Source organism: Dreissena polymorpha, chromosome 13 (genome assembly GCF_020536995.1).
Source record: "Dreissena polymorpha isolate Duluth1 chromosome 13, UMN_Dpol_1.0, whole genome shotgun sequence".
Lineage (NCBI taxonomy): Eukaryota > Metazoa > Mollusca > Bivalvia > Myida > Dreissenidae > Dreissena > Dreissena polymorpha.
Window position 1 is genome coordinate 32,096,127 of NC_068367.1, and position 18,511 is coordinate 32,114,637.

General features: G+C 35.5%; 1 protein-coding gene across 2 annotated transcripts in view; it reads left to right on the top strand.

Moving 5' to 3' along the window:
- LOC127855573 (proton-coupled amino acid transporter 4-like) overlaps positions 1 to 6,544 on the top strand; it is a 39,190-nt gene extending 32,646 nt beyond the window's left edge. For both annotated transcript variants that reach the window (XM_052391304.1, XM_052391305.1), the window contains one exon: positions 5,713 to 6,544. In XM_052391304.1, coding sequence (XP_052247264.1) covers positions 5,713 to 5,936 — 224 coding nt within the window. In that variant the 3' untranslated portion in view covers positions 5,937 to 6,544. The remainder of the gene's footprint in view (positions 1 to 5,712) is intronic.
- Positions 6,545 to 18,511: the final 11,967 nt, after the last annotated feature.

Sequence of the window (18,511 nt, forward strand, 5' to 3'; positions counted from 1 at the left end):
TACCGTTTAATTTGTTATTCAGATCCCAATATGGCGAAGTTAAAAAAACAAAGCTTGTATTATAAAATATATCGACTTCAAATTAGAAAAGGTAGCTTACAGTTTATCTCTTTCAGTGCGGGAACCGAATTTTGAAGGCCTTTGCAAACAGTTTGGATCCAGATGAGACGCCACAGAACGTGGCGTCTCATCTGAATCCAAACTGTTTGCTTTTCGGATAGTATTCTTTGAAAAAAAATGAAGAAAATGCTATTTTTAGAAATTGAGCAGACGACATTTTAGCAGACGACAAATTTCCCAGCATGCAAAGGGTTAAGTTATTTTGGCTTCTCTCCTTAAAATGAGACAAGCTTAATTTTTGCTTGACAGGTTGTTTTTCCTATACATGCACTTTTGATTGCTATTCCAAGTAATACTAACATTTGCTGATTAAGTTCAACAACATTGTGTAAACCTTATAAATAGTTATATGCAGTTCAGTATTTCATTCACAATTAAATAAATCAAAATAATAAAAAGTATAATATTCTAAACAATATACTTGACAAACAGTTGAATATTTAAGAACGCTAAAACATGCTATGACAATTAATGTAGTTTTATTTTAATTAACTTATGTATCATCCAACCCAACCTGAACCAAATTTTTTTCCGGTATTTAAATTTTGACCCGCCAACCCGACCCGAAGAATATTTTTGATCTGTGTGATCCTTATTAGTCTGTGTTTGTTTCTTTACACAGAGTCATTTTCTCTTGATCTTGGAGTAATATAAAATGGCTTGATTTGTCTATACAATATATATGGTATCCTTGTAAGTACATACTCGTATATGCATTTAATTCTTGCTGAAGGCTATTCGTCACAAAACTCTGTTCATGTATCTACTTTATTTATAATGAAAAACTTTTTGAAGGCACTTTATCAAAGATTTCCTAAATGACAATTTAAAAACACAAAAACAATTTGTATATGACCTGTCTCTTGCAAAAATGGGCACAAATGCTCAGGCTGGTCTATTGCAATAGCAGCTCATACATTTTATACCTCCTCAATATTTTCTCCAGAGTAAGCAGCAGTTGTTGCTTGTACATACACCATAAACCCATGGTATATGATTCATAATTACCAGACTGTTATTATTTGACCAATTGCATGGTATCTTTAATAATAAAATGCAGATTATAAATGATATCTGCAATTATTATTTTTTAGGTTGTTGCTTTTAAACGCTATATGACCTTGTATGAATTGAGTCTTGTTTTGGAAGCAATCAGGCTTATTGCATGTGCGTTAAGTGTCATCCCAGATTAGCGTTTGCAGTTCACAGGGACAACACTTTCTGCCAAACTGGATTTTTGTTTAGAAGAGATTTCCTTTAAATGAAAGAATTCCATTAAGCGGCAAATGTAGTCCCTGATTAGGCTTTGAGGACTGCACATTCTAATCTGGGCTAATACTTACAGCATATTCATTAAGCCCACATTTTCCAGAGCAGGGCTTATTGTATTGACATTCTTATGGAAGCTGAGTTTTCAATATACTCCTACAATTTTTCAGAATACATTAATACAGTCAAGTTATTTATGATTTCCTAGAAGAAAAAACAACAAAAAACTGTATTTTAGCTCGACTATTATATATGAAATATATATAGTGGAGCTATCCTACTCACCCCGGCGTTGGCGTTTCCGTGAGCATGGAAATGTTAAAGTTTGCGTACTACCCCAATTATTTTCATTGTCCCTTGACATATTGCTTTCATATTTGCATACTTGTTTACCATCATGACCCCAACCTATAAACAAGAGCAGACAACTGTATCAAGCATTTTGACAGAATTATGGCCCCTTTTATACTTAGAATATGCATATTATTGATAAATCTATGTTAAAGTTTGCGTACTACCCCAAATATTTCCTGTGTCCCTTGACATATTGCTTTCATATTTTGCATACTTGTTTACCATCATGACCCCAACCTATAAAAGAAGAGCAGACAACTGTATCAAGCATTTTAACAGAATTATTGCCCCTTTTATACTTAGAATAAGCATATTATTAATAAATCTATGTTAAAGTTTGCGTACTACTCCAAATATTTCCTGTGTCCCTCGACATATTGCTTTCATATTTTGCATACTTGTTTACCAACATGACCCCAACCTATAAACAAGAGCAGACAACTGTATCAAGCATTTTGACAAAATTATGGCCCCTTTTATACTTAGAATATGCATATTATTGATACATCTATGTTAAAGTTTGACAAAACAACACTTACCTGACATACCACAATGCTCTCCACCCAAACCAAAATCCCCATCCCCCCCCCCCCCCCCCCAATCCCCACCCAAAATCAAAGCGCTGAAGGCACTGAAGATGTTCGCTATTGCATAATTTAACACGCAATTCATTTTTCAAAATCAATCGCAAGTTTGAAATGAACACACGCCATTCAACTTTAAAAAGTGTGTGTCATAGCGCACGGGTCGAGTTTTGTGTGCACTTTTTATCATCCTTCTTATTTCATAGAAATAACTAAGACAAAATAAAAACAGCATGCTTTTTTGGAAGTTCTGAAAGCAAAGAAAGTATGATGAAAATGGTAATGAGAACTTAATATAAAGAAAATTTGCAGTCACCATCATATTAAAGGAATATTTTTTCTAATATCAAATGACTATCTCACCAAGAATATAAATTCATAATGAAAGTTCCGTGTACAAAACTTTTGATTTTTGACACCATATACACATTCAAAATATACAATAATCTTCGTATCTTGTATATGGAGGAATAAAAGTATATAAACATTGCTGTTTATGCTTTACTTGTTACCCGAACAGTTCACACGGTGTCAACAACGCTAACATAAACATAGGTATAGAGCACTAATGCGCTTTTAGGCGAAGCTGTTTCAGTATTCATCTTAGTGACTTTAACATAACGCCAACAGACACGCATGAATATTTTCGAATATTTAATAAGCTGATTCGAGATACAACCTCTGAATTTTTGCTACATCACTGCGTATGTGCTCAATTCAAAGGATGTAGCACTGTTCAGTGTAAGGAATTCCGGACTACTCTCTGTATGCTCAAACGACACAAATTGTGGCCCTGTTACAATTACGCGTTACAATCCATCTCGCAGAATTTCAATTTCGCCTCCAAGATGAGAAAACAATCATTAGCGAAATAGTATAGTGTCACGATAAGAGAAATTCGTTTAATTATCATACCACAATGTTTGCCGTACTTGGTCAGCACGTCTGGAAATCATTCCTTAATGCGTCGATAGGCTGCCATTATTAACAAGTTTGCTATTTTGAATTCAATTTTGTATCAAAAAGCATTGTTTTTAAATGTGGGATTTTCAATTCGCAATGAGATTTGTAATGACCCTCGTCATGCGAAAATGGGTCTTATTCCATATGCGTCCATCATATAAATAGCCCACTCAGCTATCCCTCCTTCTGGTAAGGAGAAACATAACATATTGAGTGATTTTAAAGCGAACAGCGTCGCCTATGGCCTGACTGCGCAAGAGCACATGTTGGATTTAACAAACGCTTGCCGAAACGCATAAGACCCATTTTCGCATGACGGCGCTATTGGCGTGTGATTTAAATGTGACGAAAGAAAACTGCGTTTAAATCAAATATAAACATACGATATATTTCGATAATGAAGAAAGATACTCATAACAAGGCATATGAGGACACATATGAAGTGCTCTCCCGTAGTATATTTTTTATTTACTCACACTAATGTGTGGTTTGACAATGCTAACACACATTTCATGCGGTGAATATGCATCTTACAAGTGAAAAACACAACACAATAGTTTAACTTTTGTTTAATTGTATTCAATTATTTAGAAAAGTAAATTGCTAACTTTATTTCAAAGTCGGCGTATACGCCGACTACATTTTTAAAATTGTTATAAATATATTTAATATAATATATTTAGTTGTTTTCGGTTTTAGCGATTATAAAGCATTTTCGAGGTTGCCTATAGTATGCCTGAGTAATTGATGAACTCATATCCAACTGTCAATGTATTGAGAACTGTGAATATAAACAAGCTAAACCTTCTACTAAGCTTCTACTATTGCGTTGCTAGCACCCGTAAATACAAAAGATCGCCGCTATGTGTTGAGAACCAAGAACGCTTTCCAGAAATACCCGATGTAGTAGCTTCAACGAGGTTATGAAACAGGTCATTCGTATTATTATTATAAATTATTTGTTATATTCGGGTTAAGCGATTATGATTTTTTTTAGTCTATCGTATCGCTGAAGTTATTGTTGAACTTATGTTCAACGTTTTATAAATTGAGATTATAAATAAGCGTCAACTTTTTCCCAAATCTCTCAATTTACGACCTGTACTACGTCATTGAGTTGTATGTGAGAGCGTAACCTATTGCGTTGTTATCGCCCGTAAACTTTCCTTTGTTTATCGACAGGCGCATCTATTAATAGCCTCATATCATGAATGCCAAAACACCCGCGAAAAAGAACCACGTGACCAAATAGGACGCTAAACGCAAATACCATGCGACTACGACTTTAATTATGTAAGAACGCTCCGCAATTCCTCTGAAGCCGGGGCCTTGTGATTGCTTTTACGTAAAGAATTGACCTCTAACTGAAGTAAGCAAAGGAAACGCAGCACCTAATTGACCCATTCCTTCTATGTGCGAAGGCAGATTGAATTTTACTAATGTATGGTTTGCCTATTATAACACATTATAATGCGGTAAATATGCGACTAAAAGTAAAAAACACTATAATTAAACTTTTGTTTTTAATTAAGTTATTTAGAAACCAAAATTCCAAACCTTATTTCAAAACAGCAAGACTACATTTTTTAGAGAATATTCTTGTTATATTTAAATGTTTTTTAACAGTTTCAGCGATAATGAATCATTTTTATGTTGTCTATCGTATCCCTGTAATAATTGTTGAACTCGTGGTCAACGTGTTATTAATTGAGACCTGTGAATATAAACAAGCGTAACCTTATACTAGTGCGTAATTCTCACCCGGACTCCCCTTTGTTTATCGCCAGCCTCAGATTTATGAATGAGATGAGCGAAAATACTACGTCACGCAGACGCAGCAGAAAGTGGACTATTTTAATCATTCATAAACAATCTCCTCCGCGACACGTGCAATACGATCATTGTTTTTTTTATTCTTTTCTATAAAACACCATTCGAAACTATTGCATTTAACACGATATTAATATAATGTTTCCATTTGTGAATAAACATAATTGGAGAACTCAAACCTCTTGCATAAATTATACAACTCTTTCTTCGCGCGTAGTGTAAGCGGGAATTGGGCTAATCATACCCAGGCCGTATCGACCTGAATTTTACATCAAGCACATTAGATGGTCGCTAAAGCGACCATCTAAAAACAATATTTTTTTTTCTTATTTTTGAAAGATCATCTATTAAATGTGCACAAACCCACATTATACCCCCCCTCTCCCCCCCCACACCCCCCCCCAAAAAAAAATTAATTTTGAAAGATGATCTATTAAATGATCACACACCCACATTATACCCCCCCCCCCTCTTCATGATGGCTTACGTTATACTGACGAGCACTAGAATAGCCGAGCGCGCTGTCCTCTGACAGCTCTTGTTATACTTGTTCTCTCTTAAATTGAATAGACATATTAATTGCTTATTTCAGTTGCTCTGGCTGTGCTAGTGCCTCATCTGGATCTACTGATTTCATTGGTTGGAGCCTTTGCCTGCTCATCCCTTGCACTCATAATTCCACCAATCATAGACCTTGTTACTTTCAAACGTGGAACTTTGATCTGGATCAAGAATGTAACAATTGTTCTAATTGGAGTAATAGGTTTTGCTACTGGCACATATTCATCAATTAATGAAATAATCAAGCAATTTTAATGTGTGGAAAATATTTGTTCAGATATTGTGATAACCCTTGACAGTTTATTTGTAACATGACTACTTAGGGTTTAAATATTAATTATTTGTCTAATATTGTTAGCTTATCATAGTGTTTGATACAGATTTTTATGAAAGCTGTCTCAAAACTCAGTTACCATACCTATAGATGCATAAATTATTTTATTTTACTAAAAGAGCAATATATATTGTTGTCTTAAATATATTTAATATATTTCCCTTCTGACATATTTTTAGCTCATCTGAGCAGAAGGTCGTGGCCTTATTGTATTGTGGGGTGGGGGATGTTGACAGTAAGCAAGTAATATAATATTTTATTGCCTCCATAATTGACTTCGGTATTTCAGCTTTAGTATTTTCACTTACTCTCACTTTAAAAGATAATATTTGTAGTGTATCCTGTACACAAAATGCTAATTTGTCTTTGGTTTTATACAGGATAATTGACAGAGCATTTCATGGATGGTTTCTATGAGATGTATATTTTGTGTGGCTTGTAGTCTTGATGCTTTTAACACTGCTAGAAATATAAACAGATTCAGATAGATCATCATAAAGTGATCTTATAATAAAATGTTTAGAAGGCACATGTTCACATTTAATTCTCAATATGTATATGTTTTGTTACGAAGAGGACCTTGCATTTATTTGTACATGTGTATTTCCAACTTAATTTGTGTGAAGAACTGCTGCTTATTTGTGTTTGACATGTCAGTCTTTATTTTATGTTAAAGAATATGTTAGCCCCTCTACCTCACATTTCCAGTAAAAGCTTTAATTATTTGATGAAATCCATGTTTCTGGGGAAATGAAAAAAAGTAGAATAATTACCACTCAACGGTTATTACTATGAAAGCCAATATTAATTGTTAGACACTTCTGTGGATTTATGTGGGCCTGCTAAATTATGTGTTAAACAAATACTTACGCCTAGAGTTTTATATTATAAATTATGAAAAAAACTACAAATTAAGATCAAATAAAGATGCCTAATTGTATTAATCCAAAAAATGTGTGCCAACGACATTAATATAGTACACAGTTTTGTGTTGGTTGGTATGCCAGGGTCTGTTAGCACATATTTTGTGTGGTTCACTTTCATACTAAGGTGCATGTTTTCATGTTGAAAATTCATACATGCCATAATTTTTCAGACCAATTCCGGGACATTGAGTTAAAATGTCCGGGACTTTTGCCGATTTTCCGGGACATGTATAAAATGTAGCGATATTTATAGACATATGCATTTGGGGTACGTTTTTTTTTTGTTTCGCATCGTTAATTCGTTAATTGCAAAAGTTCGAAAGCCTATCCGAAATACACTTGATCTATTAACGTCAAATTAAACATTACTACTTCCGTTACTAGATACAAGCCACGTGTTTTCAGTGAAAGCGTTCTAAACATAGATGGTGACGTCACTGCGTTATTGTTATTAAGACCGGTGTGTAACGCGTAGTTGTTGATACGCCTTTATTCATTTATGACATTTATATAATAAACAAGAAATATCTTTAAAAAAGATATACGGCGTTGATTGTGGTCGATGTTTATGAACGATCAAAAGTTATCTCTATGAGATAAAAAGTAGCGGATGCCTTTTTTCTGCGCAGTTCTTAGCTACATCACAAGCAAATAAATTACGAGGTGTTGCGCCAGATTTCGTGGCTTATTTTGCTTTATGTGATATTATTACTCAGATATATATATTTACAGAATAGAAAAACACAAGAAACATGAAAATAAACGAGTGCATATAGGTCAGCCGGCAATACTCGAATCTTATTTAATTGCATAATTATAGTATAGTGAATTATTGTGCTCATTCTTAATAAACTGGTCTAAATGGATAAATATTTCTAATTAATTTTATCAAAATTGGTCCTTATCATGCAAATGTTGAAAACATATTAAATATCGATGATTGACATACCACAATAATATCGCCGAATATCTTTATTTAGTATCTTTCTGTTCAAAACAGACTTCAAGTACACAAAGTTTACGAGACGGCGTTTATATAAAGATTTCTGCAACTGACCGCAAACTGACCTTGATACCTTGCGGATTGGAATGCGATGCATTAAAGTTAGGTAACAATTCTGCTGCTGAAACGACGGCTTGTTTACGCCAACTGTACACGACCAAGGCAACAGCTGTGCCTAAAATATTGATATATCGACAAAGCGACTAAACGAACTATTTACTCCATCAGACAAAAATAGCATAGATTCCAATTTTTTCCTTCAATGAAAAGATCGCAACCCCTTCTGCGAACTCCGGTGATGAACTGTATATAAACTCTGACTTTCACACACTGGCCGCGAATTGACCCGAAACCTCGCGGGTTGAAATGCAATGCAAGTAAGTACTAAATATGAGAATATAGCCTTTAGTATAAACGCTTTTGCGCTGGTAATTCTCTGAAAATAAAAGGTGAACGCACAAACTGTATTTATGTCGAAAATTGATTGTAAAACTGTTGTAAAACTGTTCTATCTATTGAGCCTTTTCATCAGAGATAAAATTGTTTCATGCAGGAAAACAGTGTTACAAAGACGCGGATATGTTTCCAATGTTCTGGTGTTATACTCAAATCAGCCAATGGAATAAATGAAGTGTATTCATTCGTACCTAGCCGCGGGAAATTTTATTTGAATATTATTGGACACTTACAAAGGTCAAGTCAGGGTGAAAAGCTGGCTTAATACAGCTTACGCCGAAAAAATACAACAATACAGTACAGTTAGATCGCCAACTCAAATCAATTCACAATACATAGAGGATATTTGTTGGATTCGGTGGATTATCGATTTTAATTCACGAGTGATCATAGAAAATAATATTTTCACGAGTGGCGCAGCCACGAGTGAAAAAATATTTTTTCTATGATCACGAGAGAATTAAAATCGATATTCCACCGAATCCAGCAAATTTTCTTTTTACTTTATGCTTTTTTCACAGTTTATATACATTGTTAAAGAGTTTAACTAAAGAATTTCGCTGGGATAATGACGTCATTTCGTCAAAAAAATGACGTCATTTCACAGTAAACAGTAAAAATTATCGATAATTTTCACTGATAATTTTCATTGTTTGAAACAGTGAAATTATCAGTTTTAATTCACTGATATTTCTCTATAAACCACCGGAAAGCATAAAATAAATACAACCAATCACAATAAAACAAATACAACAAAACAGTAACGTGCGAACATAAACTGCTTTTAATTTTTTACTCAGCGATGTTGGACTTCAGATGTGTGAACAACTATCCTTTGCCCTTACGCAGCGGGAAATAATGACGTAGTAGATTGAAGTCAATTAACAACCACATTAAACAATGCCGCCTTTTCGGTTTGACCGCGAACGTGAGACAATCGATATGATAACAGGACCCCTGTTAATTGATCGATTTTAACACGTAGCGTAGTCTGCCTATTCGGGTAGGCATTGTCATGGAGACGCTGCAGATATATACAGATTCGAGGTGCAGTTAAGTCTAAGATAAGGTACATGTATATATGGATTTTGTAAATTCCGGGACATTTGACAGATTTCCGGGACAGCGGGACAAGTTCTTCATTTCCGGAACTGTCCCGGACAATCCGGGACGTATGGCATGTATGTTGAAAACTTTCTGGTTGGTAACAATTAGGCATGTCAGCAAACATTTGTTATGTTCATCTGGAAAACTGATTTGGAATCAAGAATGAGTAGGATAATGTTCAGGAGTTTTGAGCATGTAAGTTACCGAACATTCAATTTGTATGGACATGGGAGACAACCTACTTGAAAGTTTATTTGGTTTAGACAAGGTGGGTTACTTACTGGACAATTCATTTTATATGGGCAAGGGAAAATACCTATGTTAAAATATATTTGGTACTGGTAAGGGAGGTTACCTAATGGGAAGTTCATTTAAATCAAATGACCTAAATATGGTAGAGCTCTATGTGCTTTAAATGTCCCAGGCTAATCAGAGACATCAGTTTCCGCTTTTATGGAATTTTTTGTTTAAAGAAAGTCTCTTCTAAACAAAAATCAAGTTTAGGCGGAAAGTATCGCTCCTTGTTTGGCTTTACAAACTTCTCAGGCTAATCTGGGACAACACTTGACAAACATGCCAAACGGCCCCATTTTCCTATATCAACACCCATATGAAATTCACAATTATGATTAATTTCTCTGGGTTTGAGGTGAATACTCTTACTGGGTCAGATATGGTAGTGCCTAAAATTTGCAGATAAGTGTGATCTTCTGGTGCTTTCCAGATCTTCTTTATAATTATCATTAAATCCTTTATTGCAATATATTTATTTACATGTTTGTGGTTTAGTGATATAATTGTTTATCTAATTCTAAGTTTCCATTAGATATTTTGCTTTTTACATATTTTAAGCTCACTTAAACTAAAGAACTATTTATAATGGTAATAGACAATGTTTTCATCCAAAAGCTTAAAGTGAAGCATATTATTATTTATACTGAACGGCGTGGTATTTTACAAGCACATGCTATTATTTCTTTAAACAATTGACGCTTTACTGTTTACACATTGCATACTTGTACCTGATGGTCAATGCAACAATTTGGTGTGTCTTGAAATTTTCAAACACCTGTATTTTTATCCTCCACCAAGAGTCTGTCTGTCTGTACCGTCCCGGTCTGTCTGTCAAGGCGTTTCATGCGCTTTATATTTCACATTTCAGTTCAAACTCCTCAGTCACCAAGTCCTATTGGGATGTTTTTAGTAATATAAAGAGGTATCATGATTCGTTGAACTGACACTCACCAACCGGTTCTAATCTAGTTAAAAATGTGTTTGAGGCTGCTAATAAGAAACGGTTTACAGTCAACTCGTACCTAAGTCAACTCGCACGGTAGTCAACTCGCACGTTTTTTGGTTAACTCGCACGGAAGTCAACTCGTACCTAAGTCAACTCGCACGGTAGTCAAAATATTGATGTATTAATGGGTTCTAAATGAGCTATTTATGCATAAAACAAATGAGAAATACTTTCAGAGTTTAGTTCAATACTTTTTAATGAAAACAATTCACAAAATAACAACAAAAAAAATCACAAAATATTGTTTACACCATGGTAACGTTATCGGCACATTATAACAGACATTTAAGTACTTTTATATATTTTTTAACTATTAATTTAATTTTTATTTCATTATTAACACACATTATCAAAGCTTTATATATGTACACAAGTATAGACATACATCTATATACTTTTATTATAATATTTATTTCAATATATTTACACACAGTATCATAGCTTTACAATATGTACACAAGTAGACATACACCTACATACTTTTCTTTCAATATTTATTTCAATATTTACATACATTAACAAAGCTTTACAATATGTACACAATGAGACATACATCTATATTTTTTAAATATTTATTTTAATATTTTCACACATAATCAAAGACCCCCTATCAGTAATAGCCTTATTTACTCCTCGATAATCAGTACCCTTATCAGCTCTGAATGACTGACAGATTATCTGTTTATTGTAATTTTAGTGGTGAGAAATAGGGTATTGTTACTGATTAGGTGACAGCTGTTTTCAATATCTTTCATAGCTCATTAAAAGTAAAAAATATAAGCTTATACAAATTTATAACAATTAAATAGAAATTAGAATACAAATAATTAAAAAAAAACAAAAAAACATGAACGCGGAAATAGAGCTCTACATAGACTTTCCACTATTATAAATCAACACGCGAACAATTAAACGAATTTAAATTAATAATTGCAAATTACATATATTCCGATATTGGTTAAAAATACTTGGATCGAGTGATAACAGTATCACAAAAACAAACTTTCATCTACAGTACAAATAAACAACGTTTATTAAATAACTTCAAACAAAGCTGGTATATTGAGCAAAGCTGGAATATTGAGATAACTACTTGACTATATGACAAATCAGAAATAAGAAATACAACACACCACTAACACGATTTCGATTATCTTCACATTAATTAGAGATCGTTATAATAACATAATACGCGAAAATAGAAAATGTAAGCTTTGCAACGGACACGCTATAGAAAATGAGTATTACTTTCCACTTGTTTGACATTCTAATGCAGTCGGCAAATAGGCCTTTTCTTAAGTTATGAAATACTATAGTATGCAATGATATGAATGGTACTTACCGGTTTCGCATGTGTTCGGTGTTGCCATTTTTGGCAACTATCGCATTCAATTGCTTGCTGCCTTGGACCCACATTCCTTGAACACAATATACACGGATAATCCATAAAAAAAAACGCATGAATTCACTATACGTATGTATTCCGAGGCACATCTATGTTGATAATGATAACCTATTCTTAATTTAGTCGAGTTATATACATAACTAAGATCGTATTATGAAATAACCGCATGCAACAAACATCACCTAATTTTCGTTTTAATTTACTTTAATTTAACTTACACCTGATTAAGTAAAACTTTTTAAATACAAGCTAAATTAACTTTAATTGAATCGTGCGCGGTATACAACACCCTTTACAACATTCTCCGTTTTGTGACAAACATTAAAGTATCAATGATTAATTATCATACCAATTTTGTTTAATTGATTAATGCTTTGCCATTTTAATAATTGTTAGTTGTATATAAGACCTTTCACACCTATTACAAACATTCATATAACCCGTGAAAAACACCGACCACAAGTGTACAAGAGCCATTAAATGTAACAAACGTATATTCAGATTATTTAAAAAGGTCATAATTTCTATTATTTTTACTTATAAACAACTGATCATATTACATCCTTCATCTATTTCTATATATTTTTTCGAGGCGTGCGAGTTGACTACGAAAAGTGCGAGTTGACCAGAAATGCCGTGCGAGTTGACCAAAAAACGTGCGAGTTGACAACCGTGCGAGTTGACTTAGGTACGAGTTGACCGGCACCCTAAGAAACTGAGCAAACTTTTGAAAAAGAAAAGAACCAATATATGTATCTGTACTGAAAAGGGTTTTCATTTCACTATTTGTATAAAGAAAATAATGTGTATAATCCAAGGACAATGTGTGCACAGTTACTTTCCTATGGTGCATTTGGAAAAAGTAATGAGCTGATTCATTGAAAAAGATGTGATAAAATGTGTTTTATTCAAATTTATATGAATAATTTTATTCAGTTATCCACGGACTCTAGATTACATCAATATACACTCCGTGAGTTATCCAAGACCGACAAGTTTCGGGATGGAGCATGCTTATATGTAGCTAAAACAGGTTCCGTATTATGCTAAAGATTTAATCTTGAAAAATAGTGTGTCTGGACTCAAATACTAAGTGATTCAGAATGTTTGGTTTTCTCTCGACTGTCAAAAACAAAAGATGGTTTTAACATGAGGCGATGTAATAAACATGTATCATACAATACTTTAAGAAAATTTCTAATTGATGCTACGCAATTTTGTTAGTGATATATAATGTTATGGTTTACATCTATTGAGATCGGCGACGGTTTCATGGGGATTGTTGACCGTATGTATAAGCGTCACGTCCAGTGAGTCCGCGTAAGATGGTTGTGTTAAGGATTCTGTACATGACAGGCTAAGGGTGTCGTAAGTGTTCATGCTTGTTACTGTTTATGTAAACATTAAGGAAAATAGTTTTTGACGATGTTGGAAGAGCAGCGTCCAAGGTTTGATAATCACCTAAAAAAAATTCACAGTGGCCATCTATGTAAAAGACCGAGCCAGTCCGATTGAGATAACTCGATTTTTCAGTTTCTTCCCTTGGGCATACGCCACTGCGTAGGATCCTAGCATTGATAACATTCTCCTAGCAGAGTTGTCGTTTGTGTTTCAACATTCAACAATGGCCGCCTTAATGAGAGTTTCGATTAAAAACTTTCTTACTGCATACATTGGCTTGTTTCGCTATTTAGAAGCTGTCATTTAGGATATATGAATTATTTATTCACTAAATCTCCGCTTATAACAACAATAGTTGGAATTCGAAGGATATGTACTCGATGTGAATGAAGGACTTTCTGGTCTCTGGATCGTAACAGCTTGACACGGCAAAACTGGCATACTGATTACTGGTATTTTTAGTTATCAATATAAGTCACATTGTGCTTTATAAATTGTATTCGAGCATTTTGCGACTTATTGAATGACTATGATACCCGATATCAACATTTCATCGTGCAGATCACTGTTGTGCCAGTGACATCCGGTGCCACGCCCCCCTGCAGAGAGGTACCCGGCTTGTGAGACGTAAGGACGACGGGACCATGCTGCCAGGGATGGAGCTCGCGACCAATCAGATGGAAGCTGATGCCTGCTGGGACCGCCACTCCCTGACCACGCTCTCTTTCCTATGCAGACAGCGCAGTGACCAGACGTGAACCAGAGAATTCATTTGTGCACCAGACATTACTTAATAAACATAAGAAAATGATGTATTTATCATTAATGAAAATAATAAAGTGTGGTATAAGACTTAATCAATTACAAGTTTATTTGACGGTGATATATTAATTGATATCAAGGTCAATTGAATAAACCATTTGTATGCAGTGCCTATTCATTACGATGCACGCCACGCCATTGTTTGACCTAACACCAGGAAAGCTTTCAACATACTATCATGATAAAGAAAAAATATTCCGCGATGGGCAGCTGTATGACTTTGATCCAAATGTGGACGAGATGTTTGAAACAAGCAGGAACATAAGCAGAGATTTAAATCCAGACTTGATAGACAAGGAAGGGAACAGAAAATGCTATGAAGAGTTGTTAAAGTTACTACATGTGTTTGTTTTACCAGAAGTCTGTTTTTACCCAAAGGACAGGACTGTAGTTGAAACTGTTTTGTCTGAAATTGAAAAAGTACATGCAAAAATTGAAGAAGACATTGAGTATAAAGGCCGAATGAAAAAGAATACAGAAAATTCATTAAGGAAGTTGAGGAATAAAATTCTGCAGACTGAAGACTTCTCTAGTCAAAGATATGTTGCCTCACTTCAGGACAGTTTTCTCAAAGTCTTTCTCCAACATTTGGACAAAGAGTTGAGGACATTAAATGAATCGTTACTTCAGAATGAGAGAGAAATTAAACTGTACAGAGATTCAGAAATAAAGAAAGATTCATCAAAATTAGAACAGGCGAGAACTGACCGTGATGGTATATTGGAATCAATCACCAAGGCCACAATAGCAAGAGAGGAGATCAAGAATGTTGTTTTGAGAAGTCACGTGAAAAAAAGGTTTTCACGTACCATAACAAAGCCGTCAGATCTTCATGAGTTATATGTGGAAGTGAGTAAAAGAGTTGATGTTTTGAGTGGGGAGATAAAAGAAAAGATTTATGCAAAAAATCAAAGTTTCTAGTGTTAGAGAAGCAGTGTTGTTGACCATGAAAGAAATAGACACTGATGGCCGGTCGTTTGGTTTTAATAGGAAAAAAGGTACATTTGAACCGGAAACTGACCTATTTGACCCAAACAAACTGCCTGAAGACTGGGCTACACTTAATGATAAGGTCAAAACCTATCTAATTGTTAAACCAATTGGCTATCGCACTAAGTATGAAAAGTTTTGTGAACGAGTTAAAAACCAATGTCAGCGTTTGATTGAGGACACAAAATTATTTACTGGAATGTCCGACTTGGTTGAACCTTTATCCCCTGAAACGGAAGATTTTATTAGTATGATTGGTGACAAAAGTGTGCGAAGGCCATCGAAAACGGCTCCAAACTGTCCACCTGGTACGGTACATGGAGTGCTGAAAAGGGAACGCAGTTTTTCAACAAAATGGTCCATGGGTAGCATATCAAGGGCTGACTGTGAAAGGATTTGTAAAGATGTTACCAAGCACATTGAGGAGATGGCCTATGATCTAGCTCTCGAAATTCAAGGTAACCAGTGTCAGCAGCTACAACAAAACTTTGTGAACAAGGTATACATTTGCTATGAACAGCATGTGGCAGAAGAATTGATGCCAATTCTGTGTGATTTGTATGAACAGAGCTACAGAGCTCAATGCTTTAGTCCCTCAGAATGGCTGAAAAGATATTCAGCTTCTGATGTAGGATATGGCGAGGAGACATTTAGAAAATTGTTGGAGAATCCGTTGGACCATAGTCTAACACGACCGAGAGGTATGTATGTAAATAACCTTATTGTGGGTGATAAACATGACAGAACAAAAGCAAGAGCAACCATTGGCTATGTCAGTATGACTAGTGTGCCAATTGATCAGCTATACAGTCAGTCTGATGGGCAAGACGACTCTATGCCCATGTCTTTTATCGGAGCATTGGCATTGGGTCTTGAGGAATATCTCAAAATGGACCTCGATTTACCCAATCCCAGTGCAAACATACCTCCATCAGCCTTTAGTCAGGAGAATCAGCATGATAGTGTCTTTGAAGATGAAATGGTAAGCCACTCGGCTGAAGATTCAAACACTGATTATCAGCTTCAGGAAGTCAGTGAATATAAAGTGATTGCTCCTCACGAAACAACTGTCAATCAGACCCATGCTGAAGCAATTGCAAATGGTGCAGCTGATCCAGTCTGTGTGGTTGTGGTAGATGAAACCATTTACAAGAGGGACCATGGAACAGATGATTCTGAAGAAGTTATTATGCGGAAACATGATCAAGCTGTTCCGGAAGTAAGTATTCTGCAAACATTACGAAGTAGGTTTTACCAAATGTTTGACAAGTTTTATACGATAATTGAACAGGAGAATGCCGCTAATACTCTGTTCAGCAAATTTCGGAACGTAACCAGAGCAATCAAATTCATCGAGGAGCATATTTCTAAAAACCAGACTACGAGGGCAGATCTTTGTGCTGATGACTTGCTAGATGTTCTGCTTCTCCTTTTGCGTAAGCTTGAACCTGAAAAGTTTCTGCAGTTTTATGCGCACCTGAATTTGCTCATTCATCTCAGTCCCCAGTTCATGCAGGGAAACGCCCACGACTATTTTCTTGTAACCATCAGCGTCGCTTATCAGCACCTCTTTTAACAGCAGCTGCTGCATAAGAATTCAGTTTGTGTATAGTTGTTCCGTATGTTATACCCTAAGAATTCAGGATGTGCATAGTGGTACAGTATGTGATACCCTGCATTTAAAAATATAAGCATTCAGGATGTGCATGCTGGTACTGTATGTGATATGCTGCATGAGAATTTTGTGTGTGTATTGTGGTACCGTATGTAATACGCTGCATACAAATTTAGTATTTGTATAGTTTTACCATATGTAATACGCTGCATACAAATTTAGTATTTGTAAAGTTTTACCGTATGTAATACGCTGCAGGAAAATTCAGTATGTCATTGTGTATAGTTGAACCATAATTATGTGATTGCTGCATGAGAATTCCGTATTTGTATAGTTGTACTTTATGTGATCCTCAGTGATTTCCTCAAATTCTTGTGATTGGGGTGTATTTTGACAAAACATTTACCAGGTATATACTTTCCCTTTACTTAAACAGCTCCATGTTTTTGGTAAAATTGTATTTCTCTGTTTTATTTTCACCCTTTAACTTTATTTTCAATAGTTCAATCTGTATTCACTTGATAGTTGTTCAAAGAGTATTTATCACTTACAATATACCTTGTTTCCCATTTGATACAACAATTACAATTTAAAAAAGTGACTTTTTTATACGAGATCGGGTTTTATGAGCAAGTCCGTCTGTGGTGTAGCTAGAGCAGCGCGGGTGGGGTAGTGTCTTGTTTTGGATTGGTGTAAATGGATATGGTGAAATAATTGTTTTATTTGATGGTGAAATTATTGTTTTATTGCAATAAATATTTGCAGTGAATTTGGAAATAAATTGTTATTGTGCGTGCCGTGTTTATTCATTTTTTTTGTGTACTGTGCTGCATTAAACATGAGCAGTCAAAATATTTCTCCGGGTCCACAGCTTGTGCGTGTAAATTTCGACCCCCCACAAATGCTAACGTTGATCTCCGGAATAGGACCCAATTTGGCACGGGTCATTGTCCAACTTCGACAGGAATCAGGTAACTTGGACCTGGACACCTTGGAGGTCCTGATTAGGCGGTCCCTAAGTGTTAGAGAGTTAGATCAGCTGGATTTTACAGAAAATCCAATGCTTGCAGCGGCGTCCCAGGCTAGCGGAACCGAGGAAGACTACATTGATTGGGAGCCCTTAAGTAGGTCCAGGGTCCAGGAGTCTGGGTTCAGGAGCACCCCATACCTAGACCAGGGCCCCGAGGCTCAGGAGCGGTTTAAGGCGGAGCTAGCCTCTCAAATTTCCGAACTTGAGGCTGACATCACTGCCACATTGGGGCAGCTCCAGGTACAGAGGCGAGAACCCCTGGCCCCCCGGCGTCTGTTGACAAAGCGGGGCCCAGTTGTTACAGGAGATATCCCTACCCCTTTCGATAACCTGTCATCACGCCTCCCGATCCCGCCCCAGTCATTAGCTTTTCCCCGGATGAGGGCGGATAGGGCAAGCGAGCGACCTAGGCGAAGTAGCCCTTGTCGTTCGGTTGTTTCA